Source organism: Cheilinus undulatus, linkage group 14 (assembly GCF_018320785.1).
Source record: "Cheilinus undulatus linkage group 14, ASM1832078v1, whole genome shotgun sequence".
NCBI classification, from domain to species: domain Eukaryota; kingdom Metazoa; phylum Chordata; class Actinopteri; order Labriformes; family Labridae; genus Cheilinus; species Cheilinus undulatus.
Window position 1 is genome coordinate 46,952,052 of NC_054878.1, and position 20,693 is coordinate 46,972,744.

The window sequence follows — 20,693 nt, forward strand, 5'->3', positions numbered from 1 at the left end:
AGGGCGCTGCTCTTTCACATCATACTGAAGTCGTTTCCTCTGTAGGTGAGAGGAGACAGCAGCAAGTCAAGATGACAACACTGCGACCATTTACCTGCGATGATTTGTTTAAGTTTAACAACATGTGAGTAAAATATTGTCTACTCTATTATATAACTCTTAGTAACGAGCAGTCCTGTTGAGTTTGTGTGTTAAATTTATATCCTCGTCCTGAAGTGCGCAGTAGCTTTAGCAGGCTAACCAGAGGAGCAGACGGCTCTGCCGGACGCCATGTTAAATATTTAGGAAATAGAGTAATGTCGTTGTTATCAGTGGAACGAGAAGTTATCATGCCTGTGTGATATTCATCTTGGATCACAGACGTCCACTGAACCATTCGGCATAAAGTAAACCAGTGAAAACGCTGTATAATCAGTCTTTTTGAGTTTGTTTGGTAACCACATCTGAACCCTGCTGGACCGTGCGGTAGCTTTAGCATGCTAACAGACGGAGTAGCAGCGCGGGCTGTACCAAACGTCCTGTGAAAATTTAAGAAGAGAAAGTAGAGGCATTTTTTAAAAGTAAAGAAACTATCACCATCCCTGAATGAGGCGTAAATGAATCGTTGGTGTCTTCTGAATAAATCGGCTTATGAAATAGAAATATCTGAGTTTTTTTCTTCGAAAAAGTAGACAGTTTTCAGCTGTTCCCCTTAAACCAGCCAGCCAGCGGGAATGAAATAACGCCATTGCTTTCAGTAAAGGAAAAGAAAATAATAAATAATACACCGTTTGGGTCGTTAAAATATAGATCAGGGGTCATCAAGTCCATCTGCACAAGAGCCAGATTTAGTCTCTACAGAAACTCTGGGGGTCGGACTGAAATACACAATAATTATATTATCGTTTTGGTCTAATTGAAATATTATTGCAGTAGTATTTGTGTTTTCCTTTAAACTACAGGACATTTTTAGTCATTACCAGTGAGATCTATCCCTATTATCTAGAATGCAGCTGGCCTGACAACAGGATTGGCCGGACCCCTGAAAATCCCAGAGAATGGGCCCTCCCTAATTGTCATATGGCACCAATATTAACCCATTTTGACACTATTAATCTCTTTTCGATACTTTCTGCCTCTTTAACCCAATTTTGCATGATTTAAACCCCTTTTTAAGCCACTTTTCCCACGTTTTATCCCCTTTGTGCCACTTTTCCTCTATTTTTGCCACTTTTTAACCTCTTTTATTACATTTTTTCAACAATTTTTGCAACTTTAAAAACACTTTTTCCCACTTTTAACCCATTGTTGATACTTTTTGCCCCTTTTTGCCTCATTAACCCAATTTTTGGAAGATTTTGACCCCCTTTAAACCACTTTTTCTGCATGTTTTATCCCCTTTATGTCAGTCTATCATCAATTTTTGCCACGTTTCTTCAATTTTTGCCACTTTTAACCCCTTTACTTTCTTGCACTATTTTTTGTCATTTCTAACCAATTTTTGATACCTTTTGCCCCCTTTTTCCCCCTTTACCTTTTTTGTTGACACATTTTAACCTCTTTTCACAACTTTTTTCTGCCAATTTTTGCAACACTTCTGCCAACCTTAACCATTTTTTAAATATGGACTAATTTTGACAGTAAATTTCTGTAAAAACAGATCAAATGGTTAGTCATTCTAAAACTGTTTTAATGTTAATTGTTTGTGGGATGGATTAAACAGTTTCAGACACTTAAAGCAAAAGGATACTCTTAAAATCTTCTTTACTCCTTTTCTGAATTGAATGATCTTTCGGGGGCCGGACAGGAAGATTTGGGGGGCCTGATGTGGCCCCCGGGCCGCCAGTTGATGATCAGTGATATAGTGGATAAGTAGGCATACACGTAATCAATCATTTCCTTAATTGTAGACAAAAGGATCCTGTGTTCACCAATTTTAGCTAAAACAGAGGCTAACAGTTGTGCCACTATCAAATTAGCTGATAAAACACTGGCTTACCCTGAGGGGTGCCCATTTAAAATGCTTTTTTATGTATAATCTTGGCTGTGTTCATGTATACGGTATCCATTGAGTGATTTTTTTATTTGATCTCACTCCCATTACAGCATAATACATGCATTTTATATATATGGTTGTCACTCTGAGCTTTTGCCTTGACATTAATCATTTTCACTACTTTTCACCAGGTGGCGTCATTTCTCAATATTTGGCATATGGAGAAAAAAAACATGCTCAACATGCAAATAATTGGCATTTAAAAGGTTAAGATCTTGAAAAATTAATGAATATTTGGTATCAGTAATTAGGCCAGTTATATGTGGGAAACATTAGTTCAGTGTAAGTAGAATAAGATGTTAAAGTAACTTGTAATTTTTATAGCTACCATATGGAAAGTGCATTTTTTTGTGTGACTCATATTTAAACAATCCCTAAGGCAGTGGTTCCCAACTTTTTCCAACTCAGGGCCCACTTTTAAGTCTCAAAAATTTTTGCGGCCCACCTCCAACCCCATAAATACGGAGGCCTGTGGCACCACATTATGTAAAAACACCGCATTATGTAACTTATGTAATACATTTTCAATTCATCATGTAACAACGCCACATTTTGAAGGCCCCAAGCAGTTAGGTTAGGCCAGGGTAGTAGGGTATACCCTGGTGCCCACCTTAAGTCCCAGTCCTTAGCCTCCTCCTTTATAGCATAAAGCTTCCCCTCCTCCACCCCAGCCTCCTCCTTTATAGCTTAAAGCTTCCCCTCCTCCACACCAGCCTCCTCATTTATAGCTTAAAGCTTCCCCTCCTCCACCCCAGCCTCCTCCATTATATAGCATAAAGCTTCACCTCCTCCACCCCAGCCTCCTCCTTTATAGCTTAAAGCTTCCCCTCCTCCACCCCAGCCTCCTCCTTTATAGACTAAAGCTTCACCTCCTCCACCCCAGCCTCCTCCTTTATAGACTAAAGCTTTCCCTCCTCCACCCCAGCCTTCTCCTTTAAAGCTTAAAGCTTTCCCTTCTCCACCCCAGCCTCCTCCTTTATAGACTAAAGCTTCCCCTCCTCCACCCCAGCCTCCTCCTTTATAGACTAAAGCTTCCCCTCCTCCACCCCAGCCTGCTCCTTTATAGACTAAAGCTTCACCTCCTCCACCCCAGCCTCCTCCTTTATAGACTAAAGCTTCCCCTCCTCCACCCCAGCCTCCTCCTTTATAGCATAAAGCTTCCCCTCCTCCACCTCAGCCTTCTCCTTTATAGCATAAAGCTTTACCTCCTCCACCCCAGCCTGCTCCTTTATAGACTAAAGCTTCACCTCCTCCACCCCAGCCTGCTCCTTTATAGACTAAAGCTTCACCTCCTCCACCCCAGCCTGCTCCTTTATAGACTAAAGCTTCACCTCCTCCACCCCAGCCTTCTCCTTTATAGACTAAAGCTTCACCTCCTCCACCCCAGCCTTCTCCTTTATAGCATAAAGCTTCACCTCCTCCACCCCAGCCTTCTCCTTTATAGACTAAAGCTTCACCTCCTTCACCCCGGCCTCCTCCTTTATAGACTAAAGCTTCACCTCCTCCACCCCAGCCTTCTCCTTTATAGCTTTAAGCTTGTTGCAGAGCCTTCTCCACAGAGTAAAACTGTAGCCTCTATCCATGTAGCAATGAATTGGTAAAATGTATGATGAATGTTCCTGACTGAATGTTGATTTAGAGCTTGAATTTGTGGAAAAATGTGAAAGTTGAGTAATCTAATAGTAATTGCATATTAGTCTACATCGCAATCGTAATATTGGGGGAAAAAATTGTAATTATATTAGTTTTGCAAATCGTTCAGCCCTATACCCTGCTGCTATTTTCAAATCAAAGAAGCTGCTAAATTTATTTATCCTGTGTCAGAAATCCCAGCCTAGTTCCTTTTTTATTTTCATTTTAACATCCTCCGTTTTAGATCAAGCTAGCAAGTGGAGCGCAAAGGATGATGGGTATGCAAGGGCTGATGATAACAGTAGTTCCCACTTCCCTTGGCTCTGCTTTACTAAAAAAAATGAAACTTTTTGTCCTGAAGCGCTATCGTTTCAAACCGTCACATGTCCACGATGGTATTGAGACGCTTCTGTCACCATGATACTGCAACGTTAACGTTACTGCTACATCTCTAACACTGTTAGACTGCAGGAGACACAACAGTTTAAGGCTGACCTTTGTTTTCTTTGATTTTCCAACAGCAACCTGGACCCACTGACAGAGACTGTATCCTTCATTTTTCAGTACATGTAGTTGAGTAGGGAGGCACCATGGTGGATTTTGTTCCCTGTCCAGTGGGGATTCAAACCTCGCTGTGAGGCACCAGGGCTAACCGCTGCACCACTGTGCAGCTCTGATTGTTCTGGGGTAAAATGATTTGTGTCTGTTTTTATTGTAACACAAGTCTGTAGTCTCTTTGACATTAACCTCCAGTATGGGATCCCGTTTTACCTGCAGTACCTGGCTCACTGGCCGGAGTATTTCATCGTTGCCGAGGCTCCTGGAGGTGAACTGATGGGCTACAGTGAGTTCCTTTTGATGATTCCACATTTGAGTTTTTCTTTTGAGTCTTTCTTGCCACTTGATGTGTGTGTGTGTGTGTAGACATACTTTTTATATACAGACTTTAATTTATTTATTTTTTACAGTTCAAACATTTATTTTAACAGAATTGTCCAGGGCTCAAAACAAAGCACTGAGGCAGTGAGCCTGCTGTTTTTAAGATTTTCCTCAGTTTTGTATTAAATGTAGAACTGCTTATTTCACGAGTGTCACACTCAAGGCCCGGGGGCCAAATCCGGCCCGTGGAACAATTATATCCGGCCCAAAAGATCATATCATACTTGTAGTCTAACTGGCCCACCAGTATGAGGTCTGCAGATTTCCTCCAGTATAATAATGAAAACTTCAACTTGAGAAGCTTTATGTTGGCTTTTTAATCCCATATTTTTAACTCTCAGAATCACAATTTAAAATTTTATGTCATATTTTGACTTTTAAACTTGTGATTTAAAATTTTCATCATATTTTTACAATTTAAAATAAGATGTTTAACTTTTTCTATCATATTTTGACCTTTTAAACTCCAATTTTAAATCTAAGTAATGTTTTTTAACTTTTAAAGTCATCATTTTGAATTCTAAACTCATGATTTCCAATTTTTTTCTCATATTTTGACATTGTAGATTTTTTTTTTCCCTTTTTTAATCATATTTTGACCTTTTAAACTCCCAATTTTAAATTTAAGTCATATTTTGACATTTTCAACTCCTTACTTTGGCTTTTTAATCCCATATTTTGACTTTTAAAACATGATTTTAATTTCTTTCTCATATTTTGACATTTTAAATGATTAATTTTTACTTTTTAAATCATATTTTGACATTTACATTTCCAATTTTGAATTTAAGTCATATTTTTAACTTTTTAAGTCATCATTTTGAATTTTAGCTCATATTTTGACATTTTCAGCTCCTAATTTTTGGCTTTTTAATTCCATATGTGAACTATTAGACTCACAATTTAAAGTATTACTTCATGTTTGACTTTTTAACTCATGATTTCAAATCTGATCTCATATTTTCACCTTTTAAACTTATGATTTCAACTTTCTCCTCATATATTTGCTCTTAAAAACATTATTTTTCTATTTTTAATACTGTGTTCTGATCTTTTGAACTAATAAATTGGATTTTTTATCTCAGATTTGAGCCTCTAAACTTATCATTTTAACTTCTGATTTATCATCAGTGCTGTTGTTTCTTTTTTATATTTTATTACTTGTGAAAATGAGGTTGACAGTTATGGTTAAACGTTGACCCTGTTAGGCCTTCAGGTTAGACCTGAATCCAGAATCTGGCCCCTGCTGTGACTGAGTTTGACACCCCTGACTTGTTTAAACAGTTGTCTGTAAAATATTTTTCAACTTTATGCTTCATTAGTGCCAAGAGAAATAATTTCTCTGCATTGTGGGACATGGTACATACATATTAAGGTCCAAAAGCAGAAGTACACACGTGCACTAGTGGAGATGTCAGGGTGAATGCTCAAAGACTCCTAGAGGTGCACTAGCCCCTCCTCCATCAATCACCCCCAATCCCAAACCCATACCAGGGCCCTCACCTGTGTCTTCTTCCTTTCTCGCAGTCATGGGGAAGGCGGAGGGATCTGTGGCACGGGAGGAGTGGCACGGTCACGTCACCGCTCTTTCTGTCGCCCCGGAGTTCAGACGACTCGGACTCGCTGCCAAACTGATGGAGATGCTGGAGGAGATCTCAGAGAGGTTTGTGTTCTGTGAAACACTGGAGGGAAAATCCTCCTGCTTTCAAAGTCTGAATGTAGTCAGAAGATAGTAACAAAAACATGAATGTTCATCCTTTGTAGGTGTTTAAATGTGGAAGAGAATTAAAGATGTTTAAAAAAACCATGAATGCGATAAAATGACATTTTTTTAAAGTTCTCTGCCCAGGTTTCAAAGACCCCGTTTATACGATGCAGTGATTTAGATCTGAGCATTTAGCTACAAAGAGGTGGTCTGTAATGCTTTGTCATGTTTGTGAGGGTGTTTTCTTGTGTTACAGGAAGGGCGGGTTCTTTGTGGATCTCTTCGTGCGAGTCTCAAACCAGGTGGCGGTGAACATGTACAAACGTTTGGGCTACAGCGTCTACAGGACGGTCATCGAGTATTACTCGGCAAGCAACGGGGAGCCTGATGAAGACGCTTATGGTGAGGGTTTAAACCCTGCAGTTTCTATAAGATCTATCATAAGATCATTTCCCTTCAAAATGGAAGAGTTAAACTGTGTTTGATGGATGTTTTAGCCATTTAATGGTTAAGGATATTTTCCAAGCATGACTGTCTTACAATTGTGAAAGTTTTTCAGCTCACTTTTTAGAACATTGAGCTTAGTTTTAGTAAATTAGCTCAGAGCTGTGATGCAGCTTAAAGTACAGATGGTTTAAATTTAGACAGACAACCATAAAGCACTTGAATGCAACACAATTATAAAAACAACCAAATCTGAGTTGCATTCAAAAACAAATTTGTACTTTGTAAAATTCAAGCATTGAAAATAAATAACAGTTATTTTGAGTTTGGTTGGTGTTGCAGGGGGTAGCTTCTCAGCAGAAGGTTCCTGGTTTGAATCCTGGTCAGACAGGGTCTTTCTGTCAGGGACAGCACAACTACACACCCCAACAACCAACCACTGCCAGAACACATGATTAGGTCAGGCATTTCGACAGGTAAAGGGCTCCCTGGTGGCGCTTGGGTTAGCGCTGCTGCCTTACAGCAAGAAGGTTCCTGGTTCACTTCAGGGATAGGGTCTTTCTGTGCAGAGTTTGCATGTTCTCCCTGGCTTCCTTTCACCTCGAAAGAAGACATGCATTAGGTGACTCTAAACTGGCCGTAGATGTGTGTGACAGTGCCTGATTGACTGGTGACCAGTGCACCTCTCACCCAATGACAGTTGGAATAGACTCCAGCCCCGTGCAACCACTGTTAATTTCGTCGACTAAAACTGCGACGAAAAATGTTTGTCGACAGCCTTTTTTTCCATGACAGAAACTAGACGAACAAAATTAGATCTGTGATGACTAAAACTGACTAAAACTAAGTTTAGATTCCATCAGGATGACTAAAACTAGACTAAAATGTAATGTAGTTTTCGTTAAACATTCCAAATCCATTATATTTCTCCACTGTGGGTAAATCTGTCAAAAACAATCCATCTGTATCTATTGTATCTTGCGGGCCGGATATAATGGTTCCACAGGCCGGATTTGGCCCTCGGGCCTTGAGTTTGACACCCGTGGTTTAATACCTTTTAATGAAGTAAACTTCGGAAGACCGTAAAAAAAGAGGTTGAGATAAGCTAGGGCTGTTAAAACATGCTCATACATGACACAAAGCACTTTGAGATTTGTTTCTAAATTTAAAGTGCGTTATAACTAAAATTTATTATTATTATTATTATAAAGCATGTAATTAATCCTGATTCAGCTAAACAGTGCACTAATAGTGGATTTTAGTTAATCAGGATTAATGCAATTAATCTCAGCAGCCCCAAGATAAACATTTTCTTCAGGATCCAGCACAGAAAGCTGCTGTGTTGCTTTATATTTACACCAGCAGAGGGTGCTGTTCCTGCAGAAATCTCTGTAAAAGTGGTCATTTATGTTTCTCTCTTTCTCTGTAGATATGAGGAAAGCTTTGTCCAGAGACACGGAGAAGAAGTCGATTGTACCGCTGCCTCATCCTGTCAGGCCTGAGGACATCGAATAACAGTAGACGGTGGCTCTCTGCATCCTGATAATCACATGTGAATCCTGTAATTCCTGCTCCTGTACATATTTAATGACCTCTACTCTTTGTGAATTAGTTAGAGAGCCACTGATTGTGCACACTTTAATTTCCTAAACCTTTAAAACCCTTTCAGTTTTATTTAGATTTAAAGAGAACATTTGCAGTAGAAACAAGACAACATTCAGCTTTTAATTGATGTTTGTACGATGTCACAGCCAAAGAAACATGGTCCTACAATAAAGACTCTCCATGGATGCTTTTGTGATTTTTGTTAAAAAAGAATCAGACGAGTAGAAAATTCAGTCCTGCTTTAAAGTCTTTAATCCGGTGTCCCATCGCCCTCATCCTTCTCCTCATCTTCGCTGCTCTTTTCTGTCTCTTTTGGCTCTTTTTGTCCGTCATCCTCACTGTCACTCTCGCTGCTGCTGCTGTTGTCGTCATCGTCTCGGTCGTCGTATGTCTTCTCCTGCTCCTCCGTGTTGTCGTCAGAGTCGCTGTCTGACTGATTTTGAGGAGCATCAGCGGGTTTGTCAAAGGACTGTGGTGTCATCTCTTCAGCTGCTGGAGATTTTTCTGGAGACCCCTCCTCCACCACCTGCTGCCTCTTCCACATCTTCGCCATGGCCAGCAGTTTGAGGTTGGGCTGGTTGGCGGCATCCTCGGGGAAGATGTAGTCGTAGTACTCCTCCCAGCCGGCGTCGGACTGAAGAGAAGCAGAAGGATGGATTGAGGTTAATAGTTCAAACACATATTATGTGTTTTTATATGTTTTATATATTATATGTGAAGCTGCAGGCAAGAAGAATGAATAAGGGCCAATTAGCCACAAGCTAAGAAGCTAGCGGTAATCTTTAACAGCTTTTCTCCCTCATGCTGTCATAAACGCGCTTCTGAAGGAAACAGAAGTAGACTATTTAGGGCAGGGGTCAAACTCAAGGCCTGGGGCCCATATCTGGCCCAAAAGAAAATATATTCTTATTATAACTGGCCCTAAAATATGAGGCCTGCAGATTACTTCCAGTATAAAAATGTAAATGTAGCCATGGTGATATCAAATATCCTTAAGTCATAAAAATGTGAAAAATATAAAAAGTAAAAATTATTAGATAAAGAGAAATGTGGGAAAAGAAATTAATTTGTGTTTTCCTTTCATATTTTCAATTTTTATAGCACAATTATGACTTTTATCTATTATTTAGATTTTGATCTTATGTTTTTACCCTTAACATTTATTATGTGGGCTTTTAGCTAATATTAAGGCTCTTTCAATGTATTATTTTTTTTTCTCATATTTTGACCTTTTACATTTATTATTTAGACTTTTAGCTAATACTAAGGCTTTTTAAATTTATTATTGATTTTTTATCATATTTTGACTTTTTTCATTTATTATTTAGACTTAACTAATATTTATGCTTTTTCACTTTATTATTTTGATTTTTTATCTCATATTTTGACCTTTTACATTTATTATTTAGACTTTAGCTAATACTAAGGCTTTATAAATTTATTATTGATTTTTTATCTCATATTTTGACCTTTTACATTTATTATTGGACTTTTATCTAATACTTAGGCGCTTTCAATTTATTATTATTATTTATCTCATAATTTGACTTTTGTCTAATATTTTGGCTTTTAATATTCATAATTTTGACTTTTCATCTCGTATTTTGACCTTTTAGTTCACAATTTTAACTTTCAAGTCATTTTGGCCTTTAAACATGATTGTGCTGTTTAAAAGCATTATCTTAACATCTAATTTTGTTTTTTGTCCTTTTGCACTAATAAGTTTGACTTTTTATCTCAGATTTTGAGCCTTTTAACTAATCACCTTGACTTTTTAAATCTCTAAATCTTTTATCGTCAGTGTTTATTTTCTGCCCATAATGTATTACCAGCGAACATGAGGTTGACAGTTTGGTTTAATGTGGACCCTGTTAGGCCCTCAGGTTAGACCTAAATCCAGAATTTGGCCTCCTCTGTGGAGGGGTGGGTGGGTTTGACACCTCTGATTTAGGGGATTCTGGTTGAAATAAAAGGACATCTCAATTCAGGCTGGTTTTGCTTGAAGCAAACCACTTACTCTAACGTTTCTTTTCTCCCAAGTGAGATCTAAGAGCCACATGCTGCCCAGGACAGCCGAGTGTCACAGCCATGCATGAACCAAGAATTGTTCCATTTAGAGGACTATATAAAGAACAAGTGCTGCGTTTCTAACTGTGGGGCAGAGATATCCGGTTCTTACCCCGTCCTCAGCCGTCAGCTTCCTCCTCTTCTTCACCTTCTCCGGCAGCAGCTTCCTCACCCTCTCCATGGTGCTGTCGCTGCCAAACTCCCTCTCAAAGTCCCTCCAGGACTCCAGCAGCATCAGGCGCTCCTCCTTCTCCTCACAGTTCCTCATGCTCTTGTTTGCCTCCTCATAGATCTGCCGGCACTTCTGTAGCCTGTCGGGGCTTTCAATCGACAGCTCGAACTTGGCGTAGCTGATCCAAACCTGAATTAAAGGGAGAGAGGAGTGGAAGTAGGAAAGGCTCAGTTATATCTCTGACAGTGAGGGTTTAGTTCAGTGTTACTCAACCCTGCTTAACCAAAGAGCCAAACTGTTAAAAAATAATATTGCAAGAGCCACAATCTAAGTGGTGAAAAGTGGCAAAAAAAGTTACAGGTGCCAAAAAAAGGTCAAAATGTAGCAAAAATGGGTGAAAATGGGGGGAAAAGGTGGAAAAATGATCAGAAAGTAACAAAAATGGGTGAGAAGTGACAAAAAACTGAGTTACAGGTGGCAAAATGGTCTAAAAGTGGTTAAAACATGGCAAAAAAAGGGTGAAAAGTGACTAAAATGGGCAAAAATCAGTCAAGATTGGCAAAAATGCGCAAAAAAATAGGAAACAAGTGGTATGTAATGCAAAAGGTAGTTAAATGGGCAAAATGTGGCAATAAAGGGCTAAAGTTGGCAAAAAAAGTAGCAAAAAGAAGAGGTACAAATTTGGGAAAAAAGGAAACAAGTGGAATTTAATGTTAAATATTTAATATTTGGACGAAAGTGGCAAAAGATGGTCAAAAAAGGGGCAAAAATGGGATAAAAGTGGCAAAAAATGGGGAAAAAAGTGTCAAAAAGAAGTTGCAAAAATTGAGAAAAAATAAGACAAAAGGGGTATTTAATGGAAAAAGGCAGCTTCTTTGAACAAGAAGTGGCAAAAAAAAGAAAAAAGTGGTAAAAATGGGGAAAATGTGCCAAAAAGAAGTTGCAAAATGGGAAAAAAAAGGTTTAATGGCTTAAATGGGTGGGGAGTGGCAGAAAGGCTGAAAATGGCAAAAGGTTTCCCCTTTTTAAGCTTTTCTGGGGAATAATATTTAAAATGAAGACATAAAAGAGCCACAGACAATCACAAAAGAGCCACATGTGGCTTCACATGTTGAGTATCACTGCTTTAGTTGATGGGGAAAAACTGGAGCTGATTTCTGTAATACCCAGGGTTTCCACTGGTTTAAATCTTTGCTGGTTTAAAGAATAAAATCAGATTTATTTACTGAGCTGTGTAAGAATCTCACCTTGACATGCTGGGTGCGCTGCAGCAGTCTTTTGTAAAGATTTCTGGTGTTGTCAAACTCCTCCTGCTCAATCTCAAAATCAATGTAGGACTTCCACAGAACCTGAAAACACAAAGACAAAGATATTTATCTGCTGTTTAAAGACTGCTGACTTCAGCCTTTAGTGAAACATGAATGAACATCAGTGAAGATAAAATAGGCAGATTATAATCTTGTTTTTTAAGAAAAACTCCTTTAGAGCACAAGAATTTAAAGGAGAAACCTTCACCTTCCAGATTTACTAATGCTGCAAGTATTGTTGAGTTTTAATGTCTGTTACCATGAACAGCACAATACTCTACCACTGGTTAAAAAAACTGCACCGCACAAAACTTTTTTATTATCACCAATCTTTTCAACAAACAAAGAACAGGTGGAGCTGAAACAAACAAAAATGACGCAAATGTCCTAGACGTCTTTGGTTGTGAATATAAAAAGTACTGCCTACCTCTGGCATGTCGAGTCGTGGTTGTCCGATGGCGAGCTCAAAGATGCCCCGAGCTCGTTCAATGTCTCCCAGGATCGTCTCCAGCTCTGCAAACTTGATCCAGGTGGTGCAGTTCTCCGGAGTGAACTCCAGGTATTTCTCGTAGAGCTTCCTGCAGCGGTCGAACTCTCTCAGCTGGAGCTCCAGCTCGATGTAGCCCTTAAAAAGTTTGTTTTTGGGGCATTTACCGATCGCTGTGCCCTGAGGAAGGAGCAGGAGAGAGGTGGAAATGAAAAACGACGGACTGAGTTCATCTACAGAGAGTGACATCTTTATACCCTCTGGTATTCAAGGTAACTTCTAATAGTTTGAATGTTTTGGAAGCTGATCTTTTATTGTTAATAAGGGTGGGACAAAAAAATCGATACACTGAAATATCGCGATACTTCCTGGCGTGATATTGTATCGATATTTTAAAATGCAGTATCGATATTTAATTTATTAGCTAATTATTCACTTTGTTGGTGCGGTAGTTTGTGGTGTAATTTCACCCCCTGACCGCTAGTTGGCGGCAGACATCGCTAGCTGTCAGTTGACTCTTGCCTCTTCTTTCTTGCGACATCGAGATCACACGAGACTTCCGGTCTGCGTGAGCCGGTTGCTTGTACCTACCCAGCAGAGCGATTTCTGCTGCATTCATAGTGGATGTGTGGGATTATTTTGGCTTCCAAAACATTAAAGACAGCACAAACTTAGACAGGAGTTAGACAGTCGTTTGCAAGATATGCCACGCCAGAGTAAAATACTGAGACAACACGACGAATCTACTAGTTAGGCGTCATCGCGTTAGCGCTACAGCTAACGGCTAATGTCAACAAACACGCCCGTTGAAGCTCCCGCTGGTCTCTACTCATGCAGCCATAATCACAGTCGTTTTATTTGTAAGGGCCTGTCCCGTGTAGCGTCGTTAAGAATGACGGCTTCGGTAACACAAGAAAGAAATACTGGCCTGTCACGTCATGCCCTCCGCAAGACACAGTCCATCAGCCTTAAAGCTGGACGTGACGATCAGCTCGTCTCCCATAATCTCCCTCCGCAAAAACATTATGTGATGACATAAAAAACTGATAAAATATGAAATATAAAGGATTGGAGTACATTCGCTCTTAAATAATTTATTCCCCTTTTCTTAAAAAAAATCATGGCAGCATTTTAATTCAGTGCAACAAATGGGGAAAATCCTCATCTTCAGATTGAACAAAGATAGGTAAAATGCGAGATGATGCAGGACTATATATTTTTTAAATAGCTTAATTCTACATTGTTAAATTCGATATTAACTTAAAATTACATAATAAGTTATACATATATTTACTACACACATATGTATAGACTTTATGCACCTCATATTCAGTATTTAGCTCAGTCTGTGTCAAATTCTGTGAAATTGATACTAAATTGTTGTGAATAAACAGAAATCCCGCACTTGACCATTTTATAACTATTTTGTATTCTCTAGATGTATGGTTATACACATGTGATGTGTATTTTTCCTGATATAGTCTGTGGGCATCATTACCATTCATCTTTTTCACTGGTGTTTAAAAAGCTGACTAAAGATTGCAAAAATCGGCAATATCGTAGAATCGCAATTTAAATCGAATCGGCACCTAAATAATCGTAAAAAATCGAATCAGGAGAAAAGTGAATCGTCCCAGCCCTAATTCTTAACTGGATTTTTTTCTGTGCATATTTTGAAACTGTCTTAAGATTTATTTGTTTAGAGCACGGGTGTCAAACTCAAGGCCCGGGGGCCAAATCAGGCGCATGGAACAATTATATCCGGCCCACAAGATCATATCATATTTGTATTCTAACTGACCCACCAGCATGAGGTCTGCAGATTTCCTCCAGTATAAAAATGTAAACTTTACCTCGTTTATTTAAAATATCCTTGTTAAGACATAAAAATCTGAATGAGTAAAGGGTAAGAAAGATTTTATAAAAAGTCAAGAATGTGGGAAAGAAATTTGTTTGTGTTTTATTTTGTGTTATATTTTCAATTTTGCGTCTCAAGATTACGACTCAAACTTATGATTTTGACTTTTCATTTCATACTTTGACCTTTTCACCTCATAATTTGGACTTTATGTCACGTTTTTATCTTTTAGATTCCCAATTTTAAATTTTAAGTCATATTTTGACCTTTTTAACTACTTACTTTGGCTTTTTAATCCCATATTTTGACTTTTAAAAACATGATTTCAATTTTTTTCTCATATTTTGACATTTTAAAATACAATTTCTACTTTGTATATCATACTTTGACCTTTTCCACTCCCAATTTTAAATTTAAGTCATTTTTTTTTACATTTTGAGTCATCATTTTGCATTCTAGCTCATATTTTGACATTTTCAGCTCCTAATTTTTGGCTTCTTAATCCCATATTTTCAACTATCAGACTCACAATTCAAAATTCTTAGTCATATTTTGACTTTTCAAACTCATGATTTCAACTTTCTCCTCATATATTTGCTCTTTAACAACATTTTTTTTCTATTTTTAATATTGTGTTCTGATCTTTTGTACTAATAAATTGGAATTTTTATCTCAGATTTGAGCCTTAAACTTATAATTTTAATTTTATTGAATTGCCAAATGATTTATCAGCAATGCTGTTTTTTTTTCATATCTTATCACTGGTGAAAATGAGGTTGACAGTTTATGGTTAAATGTTGACCCTGTTTGGTCAGGTTAGACCTGAATCCAGAATCTGGCCCCAGCTGTGATTGGGTTTGACACCCCTGGTTTAGAGCGTTCTGAGAATATTGACATAAATGCGACAGGCTCATCTCTGACTGTACTTCCTGTGGAGAACTTTTAATCTGTTGTCAGAACTCTCACCATGACTTTCCTGGCTCCCTGCAGGTTCTTCTGCCGGATCTCAAACTGAGCACAAAGCAGCCAAATCTTTGCAAATGTGAACTGAAATGGAAGCATCAGATTATTGCATTTAATAAAAAGACAATTTTTCAGTCTGATCAAGAATTCTCTTTAGGAAAAGCAACAATATTGTTGTCTTTATTATTACTGATGGGGCAAAATTTAAAAGTAGAATTACCTTTTTGTGTGGGATGAGCTCCAGACAGGCCTGGTACACCTGCCGTGTTCTTTCTGGATCCTGACAAAAACAAAAGTATTAAAGACCATTATTAGCAGATTTTACTATTTATTTCTTACTCATTTGTAACTAAGATGAAAACTTCAGTTTGTTGGAATTAAGTTGTTTGTTGGGAGGATATGACGCCCCAGACCACATGCAGGAAAATCTGTTTATCCCTAAAGGTTTATGCTGATGTTCTGTTTACACTGTGGTTTCTTTAAAGGAACAATATGTAGAATTTTGGCATTCCCAAAATTCCCAAAATGAATAAAAATAACTCCACCCATGTTATATCAGGGTATATAAAGAAAAGGCTTTTAGCTTTTAACCCATTTTGATTCTCTTTTTTTTTTGTACAAAATAGATTTACATTTTTAAGAAGGCTATATATTACACAAATGATTTTAAAAAGAGATTTGTTTCATTAATAGGACTCGTTACTTTTTCAGGATAAATATAAATAAGGATATCACAGCTTAACTTTACAATGGACCATGATTTTGCTGGGCCCAAGAAAGCTCTCCCATTTATCCCCCCTTATGGACAGCCTTGTCTGCACATGCCCATTCTCGAATGTTCCTGGCTGTTCAACCACCCGGCCTCTAGCACCTTTATTTTAGTGGGCTGAAAAGGTTGAGAACCCCTGGGTTAAAGTAAGAGCAAACGTCATATCTAGGGACAATATTTTGGTTAGTTTTGACGTAAATCTCTACTAGTTAAGGTCAACCTTTCGTCTCTGTGGTGCAACCGAACAATGGCACAGCTTAAGTTAGAACTGAACTAGATTCAACGTAGAGTTTAGCGTGGACTTTACACCATAACTCAAGATAGTGGTTCTCAACCTTTTCAGCCCACAAACCCCAAAATAAAGGTGTCAAAGACCAGGGACCTCCACTGTATCTGAAGGTGGCTGAACACAGGCATGAACATTAAAGAGCAGTCATGTGGAGACAAGGCCGTCCATAAGGAGGGATAAATGGAAGAGCTTTCTGGGGCCCAGTCAAACTGGGGGCCAGCAAAACCATGATCCATTGCAAAGCTAAGCTGTGGTATCCTATATTTTACCTGAATAATAACCACTGTTATCAGAGAAACAAATTTTAATTCATTTGTGTAGTAAGTAGCCCTCTTAAAAAAATGTAATTCCTGTTGTTAAGAAGCAAATTAAAACACTTCAAAAATAGCCAAAACTGGTTAATAATGGCAAAAAATGGTGGGAATGGTGGTGAAATTGGATTTAAAAGCAGCAGAAATTGGTTAGAAATGCTGAAAATTAGATAAAAGTGGCAAAAAATAACAAAAAAAAAATGGCAAAATGGGTTAAAGTGGCAAAAATAGGCAAATTATGGGTTAAAAATTGACATTTACTGGCAAAAAAGGGTTAAGTGATGCAGAAATAGTCAGAAACTAGAAAAAATTGGCTTTTCAAATTGTGAAGGGTAGTGGCAATAGTGGCAATAATGTGTCAACAGAGCCAACAATGGGCAGAGCTGCAAGATTTGGTTTATAAGTGGCAAGAACAGGCAGAAAAGCAGTGGTTGAAAGGGCTTAAAATTGACAGAAATGGGTCTTCAGTTGCAAAAATTGTTAAAATGAGCAAAATTGGTGGGGAAAGTGATAAAAATGGCTTATAATTAGGCAAAATTGGTGTTGTGGCAACAGGGTCATTCAAAAATGTTCTTAGTTTTTTTTTTTAAGGCACCTGGAAACCTCTCTCAGTGTCTCCCGACCCCCAGTGGGGTCCCGAGCCTAGCGTTGAGAACCTCTGACTTAAGACAGAGCTTACGTATTGCTGGTGCAACAGGCTACTGATCTTGGCCCGCTAGAGAACACTTTTCAGTTACTGGGGACAAAACTGGAGGCAGAAAGATCCAGAAATAAGCAGCAACTGAAGCAGCTGCAGTAACGGCCTTAAAAGCAACTCCAGGGCTTCAGACCTCAGGCTGTCATTCACTGTTGAGGACTTTAATCCAAGTATTCAAAACTATGGTTAAACTGTTAACTAGGCACTTTTGAGCTCCTGATAATGGAGCTACTCTGCATGAAATGCCTCTAATTCCTGAATGAAAGATGCCAAATTTTGTGGAACCTCTGCAATTAAAGCTGAAAATCTTCACTTTAGTCACATCTTGATTGTTTTCTGTCAGATCCGCTGTGGTGGTCAACATCTGTTGTTGTTATTTTGATCGAGAGCCCTCTGGTGGTGGAATTAACAGACACTGTGTTGACATTTCAGATTTGTTTTTTTAAACATCCCTGCTTTCTGCTCTACTAAAACCCTTTTTCCCCCTAATAATGACACATAATTGCTTTCTCCTTAGAGCAGTATTACTCAACCAAAGAGCCAAACTGCTGAAAAATACCTTTGAAAGAGCCACAATCTAAGTAGTGAAAAGTGGCAATAAAAATAAGTTAAAGCGGGAAAAATGTTCAAAAAACAGCAAAGAAGTGGCAAAACATTGATGAATAGGGACAAACTAGGCATAAAATTGAATAAAACTGGGTAAAAATGGGAGAAAAAATAGTTACAGGTGGAAAAAATGCTCAAAAAGCAGAAAAAATACTGCAAAAAATGAGTGAAAAGTGACTAAAATGGGCAAAAAAGTAGCAAGAGTGGAAAAAATGGGGTAATAAGTGGCATTCAATGGCATAAGGCAGCTTAAATAGGCAAGAAGTGGCCAAAAAGGGGGACAAAATTTGCATAGAAAAGAGGCAAAAAATGGTTAAAAAAAGGGCTAAAATAGGAAATTAGTGGCAAAAAAGAAGTGGCAAAATAGGCTTTCAAAGCAGAAAAGTGGAACAAAAGTAGCAAATAAAAGGAAAAACAAAGGGTGGGGATTTGCAAACAATTGCAATGGAAATACACAGACAAAAAAAATAAAGGTAAACAATTAAAGCTTTAACTTCACAAGACTGGAGCAGGACAGTTTCTGAGGTCAAAGTTTTCCCTTTTTTAATGTTTTCTGGGTGAAAAATATTTCAAATGAAGACATGGAAAGAGCCACAAATCATCACAAAAGAGCCGCGTGTTGAGTACCACTGCCTTAGATCCTTTCTCCTGAGATTCTTAAATAATAAAAGTAAGTGACCCACCTTGACCTCCAGCTCCTCATACAGGGCGTAGTTAATCCACAGGTAGATGTATCTCCTCCAGTGTCTCTTCTCTTGGATCGGGGGGATGTTGGCGATGGCTCGCTCATAAACCTCCCTCACCGTGTCAGCGTCAGCGTCATTCTCCACCAGGCGGAGGTAATCAAACCAAGCGTCGTAGTTGTGTGGGTTTGCCTGATGAAAAATCAAGAGAAACCTCAGTGGTGGGGGCATGGATGCATTTAAACGTCAAAGTTAGAAGAACGTTGGAAAAATAGTCCATACTTTGACTTCCTCCTCGTACTGGAACCTTCTTTTGCTGACGATGACGTCCTCGATTCCCCTCCGGTCTCCAAACTTCTTCTCAAACATGGTGTAGTACTTAAAGAGCTCCTGGGCTTGGTGTTTAGGGATTCTGTCCAATGCGTATTTATAGATCACCCGAACACGTTCAAACTGAGAAGAAAGGCACATTTCATTCAATCACAGTGAGTTCTAGTGAGCAGAAACCATTGCCTAAATCAGTGATTTTCAGACTTTTTTCACCCAAGGCACACCCACGGTTAAGCCAACATCTCAAGGCACACCACATTTAAATCAATACAAAATAGACTTTTTAAATAATGTTACAGTCAAGGTGGCCTATTAGGGGAGAGAGAGGGGGAGGCTTTCTGGGGCCCAGCAAACTGGGGGATCATGGAGATGGCAAAAGGTGGCAAAAATGGGTTAGACAAGATGAAAAAACATGGCAAAATTGGGCAAAAAGTGGCAAAACAAAGTCAGCAATGGGCGAAAAATGGCAAAAGTGGCCAAAAAATAGGTTAAAGTGGCAAAAACATGTTGAAAGTGTCAAAAAGGTGGCAAAAATTGGTTACAAGTGGGCAAAAAAGGTAACATGTTGTAAAGAAGTGGTAAAAATGGTTTAAAGTGATCAAAGGCTGAACAAGTGGCAACTGGACTGATTGCAAGCTCTTGAAAAGTGATAAAACTGGGCAAAAAAGTGGTCAAATAAAGGCAAAAGTGGGCAAAAATAGCAAAAAAAGGTGGCAAAGTGGGTTGTAAGTGTCAAACAGGTGGCAAAGTAGATCAGAAGTGGCAGAAAAGTGATAAAAACGGGTTAAATGTGCTTAAAGGTGGTAAAAAAAAAGGGATTAAATGTGATGGAAATAACAGGAAAAAATGACCAAACAATTGCAAAAATGGGTAAAAAAATGGCAAAACAAAGTCAGCAATGGGTAAAAATTGGCAAAAAAGTGGCCAAAAACATGAGAAAGTGGCAAAAACATGTTGAAAGTGTCAAAAAGGTGACAAAGTAGATCAGAAGTGGCAGAAAAGAGATAAAAACAGGTTAAAGATCCTAAAAAGTGGTAAAAGGGATTCAATATGATGGAAATAATAGCAAAAATGGCCAAACAATAGCAAAAGTGGGTGAGAAGTGGCAAAAAGTTCCAAAAAAGTAGCAAAAATGGGTCAAGAGTAGTAACAAGCGGCAAAAAAGCTAAAAAGCAGTAAAAGGGTTTACGTTAACGATTTGCAAAAATAGGTAGATAAAAACTGTCATCTTTGTTAGAAGTTGCATGAATTCATAATTTTTACACTAACTTCAACCCAATAATACCTTGCCATGCTTTTCAGCTCTAAATGAGGTAACTGTTAGCAAGGATGCTAGCATCAATGCTACCAATCCAACACTTATGTCCTGACATCATCAATAAACCAGGATGTGCATTCTCTGTTGTTTTTTTTTTTTTTTTTTTTTTTTTTTTTTTTTACTGCGATAAAGTTGTAGTAATAATGAATGGTTGTAAATTCCCACAGCATACCCAGACTTGCCTCAAGGGCCACACCATTTGAGAACCACTGTCCTGAACAACACAGAGTTCATTCGGGATTAAGACTCAGATGAAAGTCTGCACAAACCTCCTTTTGTGTCTCCTCGAACTTTGCAAAGGCCACAAAGAGATTTTCCTCCAGGTGATCCTCCCCAAAAAACTCCACGGCCCTCTCATAAACCTTCCTGCCATGAGCGATGTAGCCGTGCTTCTCTTCGAAACGAGCGTACTTGATCCAGTTCTTCACTTCGGGGTGAACCATGACGAGTACAGAGTAGTTAAGAAGTTTTACACG

General features: G+C 38.5%; 2 protein-coding genes across 2 annotated transcripts in view; one reads left to right on the plus strand and one right to left on the minus strand.

The window, feature by feature from the left end:
• Positions 1–8,545, plus strand: naa20 (N-alpha-acetyltransferase 20, NatB catalytic subunit). The gene is made up of 6 exons (XM_041805770.1): positions 1–124; positions 4,189–4,213; positions 4,421–4,511; positions 6,134–6,269; positions 6,568–6,713; positions 8,185–8,545. Exons 1-6 carry the CDS (start codon positions 72–74, stop codon positions 8,268–8,270), a joined length of 537 nt encoding a protein of 178 aa, XP_041661704.1. The 5' UTR covers positions 1–71; the 3' UTR covers positions 8,271–8,545.
• Positions 8,467–20,693, minus strand: part of crnkl1 (crooked neck pre-mRNA splicing factor 1) — a 20,782-nt gene continuing 8,555 nt past the window's right edge. Inside the window, exons 6-14 of the mRNA XM_041805769.1 lie at positions 20,487–20,665; positions 18,852–19,022; positions 18,570–18,761; positions 15,435–15,494; positions 15,218–15,298; positions 12,334–12,573; positions 11,847–11,948; positions 10,540–10,788; positions 8,467–8,994 (exon numbers count right to left, since the gene is read on the minus strand). Coding sequence (XP_041661703.1) covers positions 8,611–8,994; positions 10,540–10,788; positions 11,847–11,948; positions 12,334–12,573; positions 15,218–15,298; positions 15,435–15,494; positions 18,570–18,761; positions 18,852–19,022; positions 20,487–20,665 — 1,658 coding nt within the window. The 3' untranslated portion in view covers positions 8,467–8,610. The remainder of the gene's footprint in view (positions 8,995–10,539; positions 10,789–11,846; positions 11,949–12,333; positions 12,574–15,217; positions 15,299–15,434; positions 15,495–18,569; positions 18,762–18,851; positions 19,023–20,486; positions 20,666–20,693) is intronic.

Bases quoted from the DNA above. Each gene is read 5' to 3' on its own strand.
- naa20 (XM_041805770.1), top strand. From the start codon at position 72: ATGACAACACTGCGACCATTTACCTGCGATGATTTGTTTAAGTTTAAC. The intron at 4,214-4,420 runs GTATCCTTCATT...ATTAACCTCCAG, and splicing joins TGGACCCACTGACAGAGACT to TATGGGATCCCGTTTTACCT. The intron at 6,714-8,184 runs GTGAGGGTTTAA...CTTTCTCTGTAG, and splicing joins GCCTGATGAAGACGCTTATG to ATATGAGGAAAGCTTTGTCC.